The 18785-nt window shown below is 32.5% G+C and overlaps 1 protein-coding gene across 4 annotated transcripts in view; it reads right to left on the bottom strand.

The window, feature by feature from the left end:
• Positions 1–18785, bottom strand: part of VPS54 (VPS54 subunit of GARP complex) — a 104510-nt gene that overhangs the window by 31585 nt on the left and 54140 nt on the right. For all 4 annotated transcript variants that reach the window (XR_004424861.1, XM_033125338.1, XM_033125337.1 and 1 more), the window contains exons 7-10: positions 17142–17527; positions 6862–6988; positions 5775–5882; positions 1944–1999 (exon numbers count right to left, since the gene is read on the bottom strand). Coding sequence is in view for 3 of the 4 variants with exons in the window: in XM_033125338.1 (XP_032981229.1) it covers positions 1944–1999; positions 5775–5882; positions 6862–6988; positions 17142–17527 (677 nt within the window). In the remaining variant the exon portion in view is untranslated. The remainder of the gene's footprint in view (positions 1–1943; positions 2000–5774; positions 5883–6861; positions 6989–17141; positions 17528–18785) is intronic.

The raw sequence follows: 18785 nt of genomic DNA, 5'->3' as shown, positions 1-18785 counted from the left end.
TAAATACTATCTAGTAACAGAAGAATAATGCAATTTCATCTAGAAACCTAACTAACATTATAAAACTGAGTTGAAGAGGTCAATTACCGAACAACTCCTCCTTATTTAAATATCTCTAAGACTAGTCAAGTATACTCACTTATGAATCTTACATAATAATTCCATGAGAACATGATTCATGAACATTGGATGATAAGCCATACAGAAATAAACTAATTTGGGTTAAAGGTGGAGAAGACATATTCTGGAATAACTACAAATAGGAACATAACACCTCCCTTAATAAACTTAATAATCTACTTTTCTAATAACAAACTAAAAAGTACTTTTCCATGTATGAAAGGTAATATGGCATAGAGGGTAAGAACAAGAGCTCTTGGGCCACACTGCCTTGGTTCAAGTTCCAGCCTTGCCATTTTACTAGTTAAGTGACTCCAGACAAAGTAACTTAATTCCTCCATGCTCTTTCTCATCTTAACATGGGGAAAGTAATAGAACTTATCTTACATGGTTGCTGTGAATATTAACTGAATTAATAGGAAGTACTTAGAACAACTCATAGTGCATAAAAAAGCACTATGTAAGTATTCACTAACATCATATTAGCATACAAATATTACACATATAATATATACTAGATATAATATGTCATATTAATTATAATATTATATTAGTATAATATATAGTAAAACTAATTATAATATTAGTATAATATAGAGGGTGCCAAAAAAATGTATACACATTTTAAGAAAGGAAAAGTGTACTAAAATTCAATATATACGAATAACAAAAGATGAATACAAGTCACGTTTGACTTCTGCAATTATAAGAAGTGTTCAAAGTGGTTACCATCAGCGTCCAGACAATTCTGATTACAGAGAACTACTGCTTGAGCAACGCTGACAAAAGTGTCCACTTGTAGACATTGGTACCCCCGGTATATAGTATAGCCAACATTTTTTGAGCTGACATCAACCAATAACTTCAAGATTAAAAAATTAATGCAAAATAGAATTCCATAAAGATATTTTATAGTACTAAAATGACTTATTATTCTAAACTTTTAATGAATGCTACTGCAGCTAAGAGTTTATTTTCCAAAGATACGCCTATACTTGAGATACAGCAAGTTCTCTGAGAAAATACCCTGGGGAAGAAAAACTTTAAAAATAACTGACTCTCTTGTCCATAGGGCTTTTGATAGAGTCCCAATAACTTAATTTTTCCAACTACTGAGTGATTCCTGCATTATTAGGGTTGCTTCACCTAATTCTGAAACTGAGTTTTCACTAGGTAATAGTGTGGAAATTAAAACTCCACAATCCTCATTCTGAGCCTGGCCGAGAGAAGTTTCACAGTTGTCCATATTGCTATTCATATCTTAAGCCAGTTAATAAAATTTACATATCTATATGAATGAGAAATTAATAATCATAAAACATTTATCACTATTCTCAAAATAAAAGAATAGGGATTTCAAGGGTGAAAACAAAAAATTACAGACATAGGCAATTCAAAATTATGTACTCAAACTTCTCAAAACCTATTAGAAGTTGGTTTTGAATTATTTGGCTAAATAATTTAAATTTAACACTACTATTCCTCTGAAATGGATTGTCTTCAATTTCCCCCCTCCATATCTACATTGTATCTGCTCTACCCTCTCTCTGCTCGGGGAGGCTGATGTGCTGGGCTTGGCCAATGAGGAGTCTCTATAAAAGACTGGAAGGAGAAAAGGTACTTACAACTCCATCTACTTCCCTGAGGGGTTGTTGCCTCAGGATGGCCGCCTCCCCCCAGTGAAGACTCCTTGAACTACTGCATTTCTTTCTGTTTCAACTACTACATGTCTTTGTCCTTCTGAATTCTATTAACTGCTCTCTTCCCTTGTCTGTGTCACCTTTTCTCTGACTGATAACCCCCAACCGAATGTTTATACTTACTTCATAACCGCATCTGTATCTATTTCTTCTATTTGTGAAACCTTGTTAATCACACACTGCAAAATTTAAGAAAAAAATATGATTAATGTGAATTCTAAGTGCTACATTGTTCATTTGTATATTAAAAAGGACCTCAATGAGCTAGAAAGTAAAAAATTAATATTTAAAAAAGTATTTATATTTGGAAAATACATCTAAAAATAAAATAAAAAGGGCCTCAATGACTCATAATTCTTTTACCAGACTTCCCTGGTGTCTCTTATACATACCTCAAGGTGTTTAAAAAACGGCATCATCACCCTTATCCTATTAAAAAATTATTCCAGGGTAGCTTGAACTACTACTAAAATCTACTAAAATCTCCTACTATTTAAAATTGTTCAAAACATAAAAAAAAGAAAAGAAAAAACAGAACTATAATAGGAATGAGACATAAGCCCCACATTAAAATTCTAAAAGAAATACGATGAATTTCTATATATTAATTTTGTACCATGCTACTTTACTGAATTCTTTTATTAATTCCATTAACTTTTTGGTGGATTCTTGAGTTTTCTATATATAGTATCATGTCATCTGCAAATAGTTTCACTTCTTCTTTTCCAATCTGGATGCTTTTTATTTATTTTTATTGTCTGACTGCTATGGCTAGAACTTCCAGTACCATGTTAATAACAGTGGGGAAAGTGGGCATCCTCGTCTTGTTCCTGATCTTAGAGGAAAAGCTCTCAGGTTTTCACCATTGAGTATGATGTTAGCTGTGGGTCTGACATATACAGCTTTTATCAAGTTGAGGTAAGTTCCTTTTATACCCACTTTGTTGAGAGTTTTTATCATAAATGGGTGTTGAATTTTGTCAAATGCTTTTTCTGCATCTATTGACATAATCATATTATTTTTATCCTTGGTTTTGTTAATGGATGAATCATACTGCTTTTGAGATTTGGAACCACCCTTGTATCACTGGTATAAATCCCACTTGATCATGGTGTAAAATCCTTTTAATGTACTGTTGAATTTAGTTTGCTAGTATTTTGTTGAGAATTTTGGCATGTGTTCACCGGGTATGCTGACAGATGAATGGATAAAGGAGATGTGGTATGTATACAATGGAATATTACACAGCAACGAAAAAGAATGAATCTTCCCATTGCAACAGCATGGATGGATCTAGAGCAGGGGTGTCCAAACTGCAGCCTGTGGGCCAACTGCGGCTCGTGATCCATTTTTATTGGCCCGCAGCAAATTCTAAAAATATATTTAGTTTACTTAAATAAACCAGGTGAGGCAATACGTACTTCACCTCGAGTGAGTGGCCCGGCTATTTGTGTATTTTACTACATATGGCCCTTGGTGAAAAACGTTGAAAAAAGTTTGGACACCCCTGATCTACAGGATCATATGCTACGTGAAATCAGTCAGGCAGAGAAAACACAAGTCCTGTACGGTTTTACTTATATGTGGAATCTAAAAAAACAAAACGAACGAACAAACAAAACAAAACCAGATTCATAGAAACAGAGACCAATGGGATAGTTACCAGAAGGGTAAGAGGATGGGTGAAAAGGAGGAGGGAGATATAGTCAATAATATTGTGATAAGTTTGCACGGTGACAGATGATTACTAGAATTAGTGGGGTTATTACATTGCAAGGTATAAAAATGTCTAACTGCTATATTGTACACCTGAAATGAATATAACCAATATACTACTGTAATTTCAAAAGAAATTCATTTTGGAGGTTACAGTTCTTTTCAATACATGCCACAGTTTAAAGTTAAAATAAATAAATGCTTAGACTTCATATTAACTCTGGGAATTAAAACAGCATTTAAAAAAAACGTATTTAAAAGTATAATATAGAGAAAATTGTACAAGTTATGTTTATAGCTCAATAATTTTTCACAGTGGAATAGACCTGTGTAACCAGAACTCAGATCATAAAACTGAACACTGCCAGTAAGCCACTCTCCTGCTCCCCGCCTAGTAACTATTTTCAAAAGACACTACTATCCTGATTTCTCATACCATAGATTAATTTTGCCATGTCTGAATTATACATAAGTGGAATCATACAGTGTATACTCCTTTGTGTCTGGTTTCTTTAGTTCCCCAGTATGTATGTGATATTCATCCATGCTGTTCCATGTAATTTATTCATTCTCACTGCTGTATAGTATTCAACTGTATAATTATACTAGAGTTCTATTTATCTTTTCTACTTATAATAGAATTTGGGTTTTTCCAGTTTTTTTATTAGAAATAGTGCTGCCATAAAATTCTTATGTTGTCTTTGGTGAGCTTATATGTGCATTTCTGTCAGGTAAATACCTTTGCAGTAGAATTGCTGAGTGATCATATATGTGTATATTTAGCACTAGTAGTTATTTACAACAATTTCTGAAAGAGGTTTAAACAATTTTAAAATAGTGTTTCAGTCAGTGTTAAAAAGAGGTAAAAGATGGGGTGATTATCTTTTTTTTTTCGTTTACTTTATTTAAACATGAAAAACTCAGTAATGTGCATTCAACTGATGATCAATTAAGACTAATAAACACATTTAAAATGGTTCTATTTCATATATAGAAAAACTGAAGTTCCATGAATAAGTTTTATCTTAGTAAAAAACGTCAAAACAAAGATTATGGAAGACTTAAAAACACATGGATTTTAGTTTACAATCATGATTTCTTAGAGATTAGGGTAAACTGAAATTAATATTTATCTACTGCTGGTGACAGTATACAATGTGATCAAAAAATATGGTGAATGTTTAAATACAAAAATGCTTTACAGTAAAAGACACAATGCCATTAATCCTCCTCAAAACACTACCCCTCATTTCGAAAACACTTATCTCATCATTCATGCCACTTTCTGAAGCGGTTCTGGAAGTCCTTTTTCATGTATGTCTTTAGTTGTGCTGTCATGGCTGCCTCAATGTCCTGAATCATTTTGACTTTGGGGAAGAGCCAGAAGTCCCAGAAGTCACGAGGTGTCAGATCCAGTGAATAAGGTGGATGAGGACAAACCGTAATGTTTGACAGAAACTGCCATATACCAGAAGCGATGTGTGACACGGAGCATTGTCATGATGGAAGATGACTTACGGCACACTTTAAAACACACCTTCTCTCCACCATAGCACACACCCAACTGAATACACGAAACAAGTTGAAACTTGTCACACACTGTTACTGAGGTTCAACATGCCACTTCCCATATTGAAGATCCCTGCCTTTCCGTTGGATGGCAATCGGCAGCAGCATTCACCGTGTTTTGTGATCACAACGGAGAGGCTCCATGTCACACATTGTTTCTGGTACGGCAATTTCTGTCAAATAAAAACATCATGGTGTGTCCTCATCCACCTTATTCACCAGATCCGATACCATGTGACTTTTGGGTCTTCCCCAAAGTCAAAACGACCATGAAAGGTAAACGCTTTGAATCGATTCAGGACATCGTGGCAAAGGAAAGGTTTAACTAACATAATGTTTATGGAATTTTATACAACCATTAAAAATGTTTCTGAAGGCTTACTTAATGAGAAAATGCTTGTTTCTAACTGAAATATATGTACAAGTCAAAATAATATATACAGTATGATAGCAACAATGAAAAGCATCAGTAACAATTTACACTTAAAAGTATTAAATGATAATCTTTTGGCTGAGAGGGCTATGTTTTTCTTCTATTTTTCTATATTTTTAAATAAATGAGAAAATATTACTATTACACTATATATATATTATTTCTAGGATCATGTAAAAATAAACTTCACAAAATATTCTAGACCAAAATATATCAAATAAAAAATGTATAATTACCTGTTTAATGATATTCTTTGCCGTAATAATCATTTCTTCACTATAGATTTCTAAAAAATTAAGTTTTCTTTGTTTTAAAAGTCCAAATACAAGAGATATTAATCTTTCCTATTAAAATAAAAGAAGAGTATGTAACTTCATACTTTAAAGATAAAATAATCTCAGAGGTAGAAATGTTCAACATCAAGGGTTTTATTGTTTGATCCTCAGAACTCTATCCTGCATGTGGTATTTTCTAGAAGCCTACAAAAACCCCTACCACAACCATCTTGTCATCAGATTTTTGGAGTCAGTGTTATAAAACAGGTAAATCCTATTTCACTACAGTGGATCAAATGAAGTTGGTTTGATCAAAATAATCAAACCAGCAAAATAATGTAAGAGTATATTCGGCCTAGTTTCAACAAGTGGCTAGAAAGTATCCTTCTCAAACCCTGATGATCAATAAATAGCTGGTGAGCCCTGTGCTTTTTAATTAGTATAGAAGACTAAAGTGATGACCTGGACGATTCTAGGGGGAATTAACTGCTTACAGGTACAAATCTCTCTTAACTACTTAGGCTGCTATCAGGGCTTTTGGATTCACTAGTTCTTGCCAGTAATCAGCATTAAGAAGTTACCAGACAAGTGAAGTCTGTATATGATGTTATTTGTGTATGTATATGCATAAACTATGTTCATAATAGGTGCTCCGTGAATGTGAATGACTGATAAGTTACCATATAATAATGATCACTTTTTTAAAAGACATACTCTAGTACATGCATATACATGGATATACATTAATTCATCCTATATCTGTGTTTTGAACCTGGTTTGTAATCTATATAAAGACCTCATTTTAACTCCAATTTCTAATTAAGCTATAAAATTATTTTATTCTCTAATTTCACAGGATAATGAGAAATTACGAGTATCATGCTTGCTAAAATCATAGTTAGTGAAAGGCTTCATAGGTCTGATAGAGCTTGAAATTTAATGTAATTCTGTTCACTACAATCTGAGTAGAATGTGTTCTAAACTAAGGATGTTAGGAATTAACACTAAGCAATGACATCAATTTAATTCCACAGTTCAAAACACATACCTCTTCTAAAATTTGACAATCATCTTCCAGCGGTCTATTTAAGTCACTGTGAGAGTAAGTAGAAAATTCTGCAATCATCATTTTATCTATCAGCTTTTCTAACTCACAAAGCTGTGATCCCAAATGCCTACAAAGGAAGAAGAAAATGTTACATATAGTCACTAAACATCCAAATTCACTCCACAATTAAGGGAACTAGTAGGCAAAACCTTTCTATCTGACAGTACTTGTGCAATAATGTGATGTTTTAATAAATGTAGTCCTTTAACTTAATAAAAATAACTGCAATAGTTTCAAGTCATCTCCCAAATTCTATTTTTCTCTTTAACCTCCAGTTAAACGTGTTGTAGAAAACCTGGTTCTAGAAATTTCATGACTGCTTTTTTGTCTACTTGTTACAGACAAAATATTCAGGTATTCTAAGTCCTTTCTTCATTAACCATTTACTAAATATCCATGCCAGTAGCTCCTAAGCCATTCATTTATTGCACAAATACAAGGACCTGCTATGTGCCAGGCCCTGCTCTGGGTGCACATACATATCTGAAGGACGATAGGGACTGACTATAGGGACAACCCAATCTCTGTCATCATCAAGTTGGAGTTACTGTGCAACACCCTTCAGGTCATTAAACTGGAAGTCATCAGAACACAAGACTGAAAACGTAACATACTGAACTACAATTTATTCATGAAACTTTTTCTCACAAAATATAATGTTTCTTTTTAATCTACCTCTAATGTTTGCAGATCCTAGCTAGTGTTAAAATGAGAAGGACTCTCTTCTGGGCAGAGTTATGGGGGTGGTGAGGGCAACTATTACTAAAGGGACTTGGAGCTTTTAGAAAAAGCATCCACTGTCCAAATGACAACAATGGTCTCATGTAGTCCCTGCTCTGCAGGGCACCAAGGATGAGCACCTTCGTGTACAAATAAATTTTTGCCAGTCTAAGAGCTTCATAGAAACAATGGGTTGAAGAAACCTAGGTAATCTAGTTGGTCCAAAGTGTTCCAAAAATTAAGTGAAATAGGCCAATGGGAAATCTGTTTATATCCCAGGATAAAAAATTTAAAGCTCTATCTTTGGGGGCAATTTAAAAACATTCATATTTAAATAATTAGAAAACAAACATTTAAAAACATATATACTACATTTACTTGAAAAACCCTTAATGTCAGCAACTGTGTTTACTAAGACAAAATATCGCACATTAAAAAAAATTAGTTTAAACCATGTGAACAGACCCATTGCTTTTCTTTTATAAACAACACATGGTAAGTGGTGTAGTGATAATTTCGAAAAATCTGATGAGGAAAATAATGTATAAATTTGCATTTTGCTATATGAAAATTGTATTTCTTACAGCTAATTAGAAGACTAATAAGGTTCTCATAAATGGCACCAAACAAATTTAGAACATATCCACTAGTACAAACTAAAACATTGCCATAAGGGGAATTTGGCAGTGTCAACCAAAATCACACTGGCAATTAGCCTTTGACCTAGGAATCTCACTTCTTGGAATCAGTCTCAGAGATACACTGGTAAAAATACAAAAGAACATATGTTCACTGCAGCACAGTCAGTAACTGCAAAGGAATGGAAACAACTCAAATGGTGACCAATGAGGGCTAGGAGAATATATCTATCATAAGAGACACTACACACTTTTAAAAGTATTGAGGAATACCAATTAATATGCTATGTACTGCTACAGAGCAGTTTCTCAACCTCTGTTCACTAATGCCCCTCTAAGAAATCTTTTTAGATATTTTTATTCTTAATCATCCTCTTAAAATTTTAATATCATAGATATACTACGTATCTGTTTATGTACTATGGCCCTTTGGAGGGCCACAAACCACTGTAATATGCAAGGCATTTTTTCACCCTTCAAGACCAATTTTTGCCCCCTTCGGGTGATAGTCGCTATTGAGAACGCATACTGTAGAGTGATCTCCAAGGTATACTGTAAGGTGAAAACAGAAAGATGGAAAAAAGTATGTATAGTATGCTAATGCTTACCGAAGATGAGGAAAAGATGGAGAGATGGATGGATAGAGGGAGGGGGTGAATGGATGGATAAATGTAAACTAAAACTTTTTAAAATGGTGACTTATAGGGGTAGCTAGGGAGAAAGGGGACCAGGATAGAAGTTAAATAATAACCTTTGTTTGATAGATTTGACTTTGGAACCATGTAACTACTTAACATATGTGTAAAACATCACATTTTAAAAGATCAATCCTTAACTATCAAAAGGAAATGAACCTAAGTGTGTATCCAGGTAGTGGCAAATCTACACAAAGAGGAATTACAACAAGCGACTTTAAAACATAGTAATTTATCTATTCATCCTCCAAAGGATATATCTAAAGAAAAAGAAATCCTATGTTTGTAATAATGATAGTGTTAGTTCTGAGAGCATTCAATTCATATTATGGGATAAAACAAATGAATAATTATGTTCACATCATTAGGAACCACTGTCTTCAGCTTATTCAAAAGGAGACACATAAGTAAGATTGAAGAAGTAAAAACTCTATAGCTCTGAATTTAAATTGAAACTATCAACATGAACTCAGATTTCTTCTTTATAAAGGGAAATTTATTTTCTAGCTCTGTCCACTACAAAGGCCACTATATTAGCCAGGAACACCTTTGGTGTCCAGACTGTAATTTCCAAATACCATTTCCTACTAAAAGAAACTAGAGCTCCTCAGAGAAATGGCAGATTACAAGTCTGGGGCAAAAAATATAAAATATGAATATCTTGACATAACACAGAGTAAGAAAACAATCAATGATTACTCAGGAATCATATCAAAGGACTCAAGAATGAATGTTAGGAGGTTCCTACAAAAGATAACAATTTGAACATTGATAAAAATAAAAACAGCAAAGAACTTAAACACTTCAAATATATATAAATCCATGTGCTTCTAAAAATATTACACTCATCAGTCACCTTTGGAAGATGCTAGATATTCAATGTATTATTTTAAAAGTGCTAAATACGGGAAAAGAATCTAGAATTTATCCTGCCTATGCTTGTAAGAAATGTCTTTCACAGTTATCAAATAATTGTATGTAGAAATATTGCTTTAATATTCCAGTTACTAAATGAATAAGGAAGTATACAATTAGAATATCATGATTTGGAACCCATAATGAGATGATAAATCTAGGTAATGAACATCAAATGGAGGCTAATGTCACGAAAAGAGAGACACTAGATAAATGCCTCTTGACTGAAATATACACCACTACCTATTAGGTACTCTTGATGAAAAGTAAAACTTAAATCTGGTCAAGCATTTAAATCTAACTACAAGGTTATAGAAATATAGGTTTTTAAAAAATGCAGATTCAGTTGGCAAATTCTAGACTGTGAGAAGGTTCTACAAGACAAACAACTAAATTTCTTCAATAAATATTTTGAAAGGGAGAATACAAGAAGAATGAAGAACTACTACATATCAAAAGACACTTGAAATATATCAACCAATTGCAATTATAGATATTGTTTAGATCCTGATTTCAACAAACATACTATAAAAATGAATTTTGAGACAAAAAGGAAAATTTGAACAGTATTTGAAAATATGAATATTACAGTTATGTTTTTAAAATCCTTATCTTTCAAAGATACATAATGAAATATTCATGGATGAAATGAAATGATGGTTTGGATTTGTTTCAAAACAATCCAGGAGTAGGGGGAGGGTATAGAGAAAAAAAAGTTGGTCATGAGTGTATAACTCACTGATAATATACAATTTATCCAGCTTCATACAACTCTCTTCATATAATTTCCTCTATATTTGAATATGTCTGAGTTTTCAATAAGATTTTTTAAAAGCAGTAACAGGGTATAACATAAATCTACACATAACTTTCCTATTGCTTGGTTCTCAATTTTTATGAGATCAGAATCCCTTGTAAGGCACATTAGAGGTTAACACTCAGGTATATGTTACCTTCAGGTATGAATGAATAGTCTTCAACACATCCCAACAAAAGAATTATGGTAGGAAGTCAGTATGATTGTACCTACTGATGTTTGGGCATCAAAATAATAAAATTGTCATTTCAGCATATGTGAAGTTACTTAACCCCAGATCCTGTCTTAAATAAATGAGTAGCTTCATTTTTATGCATTCTTCAACTAATTTTAAAATCTGATAAATAAGAGTAGATATGAATCTCAATACTAACATTAAACAATATTTATTACATAATCACAGGTATACAATACACACAAAAAATTTTTCTAAACACATCCTTAAAACTTTCAGAATTAAAATGTTCTACAAGATTCACCTATTCATCCTTGCTCTAGTTTTTTTAAAAATATTCTTGGCTACTTTGACAATAGATGTAATAATAATTGCCTGCACATTATTATTAACCATATTAAAAATATTTGATAAATCTGTTAAATTTTTTTTTAAAGCATATATCCTAATAATCACATACAGTAATGTATAATGGTGAAAGAGATCTACTAAAATGACAAATAACTAAATATCACTTTCTGAAAAAGTACTTAGGTCCATATATGCTAAATAAATTGGAACAATTCCAGTACTTTCTATTTCAACATGCTTCAATTTGTACATTAATTCAGATCTACTAAGCTGTGTATTCACTACAATGACCTTTGTACTGCTTTTATCAAAGATTTATGTATCAATAAACTCTACAGTAATACTAGTTTCATTAAATAGCGGAAAGTCTGGGTTGTGGCTTCATCCCAGAACATATAATATGGAGGCTTTCTTATTATAATGCTTTGAAGGATCTAAATTATACATTACATCAGGATCAAAGAATTTATTAAATACTTTTGATACTTCCAATAATAAAACCCCTTACAAGGAATCCAGAGGTGACCTCAGATCAACGAAACAATAAACTGGAACCTACAATTAACTGAATGTTTTCCACCTTTTCTTCAAAAAAAAAAAACAACCCCAAAAAAGGTTTATGACTAGAAAACAAGCTAGTTTCATTAATTTTTATGCTAAAATCAATTACCATGGTAGGTCCTGGTTCAGCAAATTTATAACTCAATTGCCCCCAATTTAACATCTTTCACATTATAAAATTAGCTCTGATGTTCCAAGTGATCTATTGAGGTCCCATAAATAATCAATCAAATATATTAAAAAGCATCCACAGCTCTCGGGTCAGATGAGACTTGGGTTGAATCTCGACTCTACTGTTTTGTACCTTTCTGTATGACTTGGAGCAAGTTATCTAAGAGTTTCTATGCCTCAGTTTCCTTATCTATTAAATTGGGATAAGATTACCTATCTCATAGAGGTTTTTTTTGGGGGGGGATCAAATAATATACGCAATATCTACTTAGCACAGATGGTCTTAGGTTTTACAGCGGTGGTGATAGAATAATGGTGGTAATAAGTAGTAAGAAAAAAAAGTTTCCACGTAAATCTTTACAATAACAAAGAGCAAATAACAATACTACATCCTTGAATTTCAAGGGAACTGAAGTTTTCTATACCAAAACCTGTAAGATTATCATAGTTCAAACATATTCGTAGGCCCATAATGAGACTTCCGTATTACATCTGCTTAACAAGTATTTGAACATTATAATGAACTTCAGCAACATTTTCAGTTAAATTAGTATAGGCCACAAATGATATACTTTGTTACACTGATTATCATATATTTTTTATTGCTAAATGCAGAATTTCATTTCATGAGTAATGGTTAAAAATATGTATGTCGAAATAATTCAAACTGCCCAATTTTGCAACAATTTAGGCAGTAAAATCATTTAAAATTGTTTAAAATCATAAAAATTAACAAATATACAAAAGATCCATTTTAATATTTATGAATTATGCAATGAGCCTAAATTTCCCACTGTGTAAATTACTGTTCACGTTCAGAAGAGGGAATCACACCATGGGATTTTTACACTGAAAACAGATACATTGTACCTCTAACACATTAGTAGAGCCTTCTTTGAATAAAGACAGGAAGATGCTTTAGTTGAAAACTTTGTTTTTTTAAAAGAATAAAACTATGTAGGAAGATGTTACCACTTTAATTCCCAATCCTGATAAAGTAGAGTATCCAGTAGTAATTAAAAACTAGGGTTCTCAATTCTGGTGCATGTTAGAGTCTCCTAGAGAGCTTTTAAAAAAGAGATGTGCAGGCCTTACCCTCTAGGAAATCAGACTTCATTGGCTTGGATGGGATGTAGTATGCTATACTTAAATTTAAAAATAAATTTTAAAAAATTAAGAAGATACAGCATGTGAAAAAACTGAAAACAATGTTTCAGTTTGAAATTCATTTCACTGATTCACTTTACATAAAGAAATCATGATCGAATAAAACAGAAGTGGAAATAAAAAAAAAAAGCTCTTTTGAGAGTTCTAAAATGCAGCCAGGATTAAGAACTACAGTCATACATAACCTATAAATGGTTAATTAGGGATGATGATATGGAAAGTAAAAGGAAAGAAAGAATAAGAGAATGGTACAAAGAGTCAAGATACATTTGGTAATATCCTGGATAATTCAGATTCCATAAATATGTATTAAGATGTATGACACAGCCCTGGCCTAAGACATCTTTAGGGCCCACTAGAAAGATTTTTTAAAAAGTAACACAAATGACAATAAAATATGGTAGAATGGTATCAAATTTCATTAGATAGTATATACAAAAAGTTCTGGGAGTTCAGAAGTCACAAATATTTATACAGAAAATAATATCAAGGCCAAAAAATATAGAAAGAATGAGAAAAAAGAAAATATACATAAGCATTTTTTACTACCACTGACTAGGAAATATACAATATTAGGTTAGTAGTATACAGAAAAATCATACACAAATAAGAATATTCAAATTCTTTTTAAATAAATAGCAATTTTCAATTGTAGTAATTTGACTATTGGAAAATTTTTAGTATGAAAGCTCCCTTAAAAGCATTAGAAAAAAACACCATAGCTGAAAGCAAAACTTGGACTAAGATCTATCAAATGGAAAAAATATTAACAAATTAATCCAATAGAGTCCTCTGATTCTACTGAAAGATTTCTTATTTTAAGTAAGACTATGCTTTTCTAAGATATGCCCTACAAAAAATGATTAAAAGTTAGTCTCTTGTATTAAAAAAAAGAGAAAAGTGTGTGAAGTTCAAGTACAGCATCTCTTATCTCCTACTGGGAGAGAATAATAATGTTAATAAACTAAGAACACAGGTTACACCACTAATGTTTATAGTAGACGAGAGACCTATAATACATGTTATCCTAATTGATCAGACAAAAATATAGAGCTCAAAACTATTCTTACGCTTCCAAATAAAGTTAAATGGCCTTAAAAACAGTTGTGAAGCTATAAAAGAAAGTAACTAATATTGATATTTAACAACTTTATAGCAAAAAAAAATGAAGTCAAGAAAAGTAAATCATCAGATATGATTTTACAATAATTAAAACAAAACAAAACAAAACTGTCAGCCTTAAACTACTTCAACTATTAAAACATTATTCTTCCTTCATTAAAAAAACCTTTTACAGTACTTTTATCTTTGAAAATTATTTGCATATGAAGATATTTATGAGAAGTACAAACTCAACACAGTTCTGATTTCAAACTTTTATACAGTGATAACTGTACTAGAACTGACATTTGATAGGCAGCGTTACAGAAATGTTTCAAAACGAGGAATAAACACTCTCTATACATGTGTAAGTTCCCAAAAAATAATAGTAGAAAAATATTTGAGCAAAACATAGACAATTAGGATATTTGAAAGTGCTTTTAAAAATCATATACAGCAGGTCATCCATAACGTCCTTTCCTTCAATGTCCTTTTGTTATAACGTTAATGAGGGGAAAAACAAAGATTCCCAGCTGGGGCCACAGTCTTTGTAATGTCTGCACGCTCTCCCCATGTCTATGTAGATTTTCTCTGGGTACTCCAGTTTTCTCCCAAATCCCAAAGATACGCACATGAGATGACTTGGCATGTCTAAACTGGCTCAGGCTGAGGGAGTGTAGGTGTGAGTGTGCCCTGTGATGGAGGGGTGTCCTGCCCAGGATTAGTTTCCACCTTATGCCCTAAGTTGCTAGGAGAGGATCTGGCCACCCCTAAACCTGAACTAGAATGAACGGGTTGGAAAATAATTGTCTTACTTGTTTTTATTATTCTTTCTTAAATGTAGGTATAGCTCACATTTATTTCAATGTTTACTATTAGAAGTGTTCTGAGTCTTTATTTAGAAGTTTGGTGATGTTTCCATGACCAGAAATGTGCCACAGGAACTTAACTCTTGTTCACAGCAGTTAGTCTATGGCAAAATTGGTTCCATTATACATCATTTTGCTGAAAGTCACAGTATCCAAGAACCCATTCACAATGTTAAGTGAGGACTTAATTCAGTATCTTTTTTATGAAGGACATTTTTCTTTTGAGTTAAGGTACAAACAAAAAAAAGTAAGGTTGAAGATAAAGATAAACTCTTCCTCGGGCTCAAAATAGATTATAAAATTTTCATTCTCTCTTTCAATAAATCATAATCGAATAGGAATAAATATCAACCAGGTTCTTAAATATTTTCTAGATAGCTTTGGATGACTATACTTTGCATCAATGTGACTGGACATAAACTTGTGAGCCAAGGAACATAAAATAAATTGCATGTCCTTTGGGGTAAAACTGAACAGTTTTAGAATTTGTGTTTCGTAGGCAAGTATTAAATCTTTGATTCTATTTCTCAGCACTGTTCTGTTCAGAGGGCAAAGCAGTCTACTCTGCAGAACTGGCTCCCAGTATTCATTAGCATTCATAATATTATACAGTAGTAGTTAAGTGAAAAATACAGCTTCCGTCATTACAGAAGTCCATTTTTCTAAAGTAGTGACAAAAATTAATATTATTTATTTAAAAATATATTTCACATACATTCACAAAAGACAAATATTTTAAATTTCAGAGATGAAAGGAAAACTAAAAATCATTTAATCACCCTGGTTTCCATGCTGGAAAATCCAAAGTAGGCTTGAAAGGACTATAAACCACCCAAAATTACTTGCAAAATTTTATGTACAGGGTTATTTTTATGGAAGGAGTCCAACGACAGCTTTCAACAGATTCTCAAAGACGTTTGTGACTCAAACTTTTTCAGTAAACGTCAAAGTCTGATATGTTCCTCTCCTAAGGTTAGACCTCCGTAGCAATCCATACATTCATCATTATGCGGTATTGCACTGTATCAGAACTACTCAGTAATTTCTGTCTCCCTCCTCCTGCCAAATAAATTGTAGAAACAGTGTGAGCAGAGAACATCTCTGCTTAGTTCATGGCTGTAATTCCAGTATTCTGCCTGGTGTCTGACACATAATAGGTAATCAAAATCATTTCTTCAATGAATGAATCAATCATTTATGTAATTAAATTTGGGCCAAGTTTTAAAAAATGCTTTCTAAATGTTCCAATTATATATCCTTAGTCAATAAGAATTTATAATTCAATCAAACTTCTTTTGAGGCTAAGACTATCTTAAGTATCTATTAAGTTTTAGAGCACATATCTTCCATAAAACTTCTTTGTAGTTACTCAGGAGTATAAGGTTTGGATAGGTTTCCCAGCAAATAGGAACTTCCACAAGGACACTGCAAGCCTACTTAACTGAATGAAAATTTTGATGGCTTGCAACTGGTCTATCTGTAAACTAAACATTTTGATTGGGTATCACACAAACTAGCTGAAACCCTAATCTTAAAAGTTATTTCCAAAATAAGAACTCAGGAGAAATTAGGTCTTTTCCATCACCATGTAGAATTTTTTGTAATGTGATAATAGACTAAAAATCAGAAATAAATTTCATTATTAAATTTAAAACCTATTCAAGAGCTTTTAAAATGAACTTAATTTTAGATATATTAGTCTTCCTCCCTCCACCTTGATCTACCATCTTGACAAAAAACTATTTCAACATTTTCAAAATGTTATCATTTTCAGTTGTAACTAGCCTTTCATTGATTTTATCAACTAGAAATTTTAATTTTGTTTGTCCATCTAAATGTCTCTATAAATATAGGTCCTTATGGCCTTTCTTTATTTAGCTAAAACTAAAACATCAGAATGATAACATTACTAAACAAATCAATCTTGAAGAAAACATACTATGTAACTTTAAATATATTCACACTTCAGCTAACATTATACACTAAAATTTATCCTTTAAAAATTGCTAACATTTCTAATGGTTTACTTAATGGACATACCGGAAGCCGTGAATGCCCTGAAGTTCCTGCTGTAGGACCTCTTGTGTTGTTGCTATTAAGTCCAACGCTCCAACAAATTCAGAAGTAGATAACAACACCTGTACTGTAGGCTGAGTCTGGTGTACAGTGGCCATTAACTTCAGTTTATTGTACACTTTAACACAATTATTTCTGGTAAGTGCCAGTCTTAAAATGTGTAGTGATCCTTCACACATTACTTTGTCAATCTGTGCAATTTTATCTCGAAGCATTTTTACAGCCTGGGAAGTTTTCTTGAGGTAGTCCTGCAATTCGTGTTGAGAGGTCATTGCATGAAAAAATGCTTCTGAACGTAGAGAGATCTGGTGAGCAATGTTTACTTCCACAATATCCAGATAATGGCTCAGCTTAAGAGGGAAGGAAAAAAAATCATGGAGTATTATAAGTATACCTTCCTTGACTACCCAAATACTTTCTGAAAATGATACAAGATTTCTACATGTATTTTAAATCCCATCATGGGAACTGTTTAATTATGGGATCCTTGATAACATAATGGAAGGGAGATGAAAGATATAGCCTAGAGATTAATAAATGTAAGACAAATGAGTTAAAAGAAGGTGATTTACCTTCTTCTGCTGCTCCTGCCATTACCGCCCTCCAAACACCACCACTTTCTAAAAAGAATACCCCCCCAGTCATCTCAGATTATAATCTATTGTAGCTTCAGAAGTTCTAAGATCTAAGAGAGCATGATCTCATCCCCACACACCACTGCCAGTACCAGCATCACACAGCACTTATCTGACTACAAGATGATTATAGCCACCATTTATTAACCTCTTCTTTCTGTGTACGAGGCATTGGTATTTTATATACATCATTTTCTAATTTTAACAATCTTGAAATACAGATATTATTATTATTCTCATTTTACAGATGAGGAAACTGAGGCCCAGAGACATTAAATCACTTGAATAAAGTCACGCGGTTAGTAAGTGGCAAAACTAAAATTTGAACCCAGGTCTGTCTGGTTCAAAAGCTGAAGTTCTTTCTACTATACCATGCTGTCTCAAAATGCTAAAAAATCCACAAAAGAAAGATCGGTAGTCTAGTCACAAATTATAAAAAGTACTAAAATTCATATTGATTTTTTCAAGGCTGCTTATTTTACATTTCAAAAATTATTCTTTTATCAATTTGTAAAACTCAGTTTATTTCCAATGTATTTTCCTCTTAAAAGGTTGACAAATGCCTTAAACAATCAGCTCATATACATGTATTTGTAACACTACCAAGATGAATTCCCAGAGTAACACTTATTAAAAATGTTTTCTAATTTCAAATATGGACTTCTAAGACTTCAGTTGTCATTTCTTCCTTTCTAACTGCATATGACATTTTTGGCTACATTATTTTTCCACTTCCTTTTCACTTTTTCACTTGTAGATTCGTCAACCTAGCTCAAACTTTAGGCATTATCTCTGAGAAGTCACAGCATTAAAGGATTAACTGACTTTCAACATTTAGGACTCATAAGATTAGAAGAGATTATTTGGTTACCAAGCTGTTTCCTTAAAACCATGCAATGCAGGATCACACATATCTTTAATAAGGCTCCTTCAGTAATCTATTAGGTTGATGCAAAAGTAATTGCTGTTTTTG

This window comes from Rhinolophus ferrumequinum, chromosome 13 (assembly GCF_004115265.2).
Source record: "Rhinolophus ferrumequinum isolate MPI-CBG mRhiFer1 chromosome 13, mRhiFer1_v1.p, whole genome shotgun sequence".
NCBI classification, from domain to species: Eukaryota; Metazoa; Chordata; class Mammalia; order Chiroptera; family Rhinolophidae; genus Rhinolophus; species Rhinolophus ferrumequinum.
The sequence above is the reverse complement of the archived record's forward strand: the minus strand, read 5'-3'. Positions and strand labels throughout refer to the sequence as shown.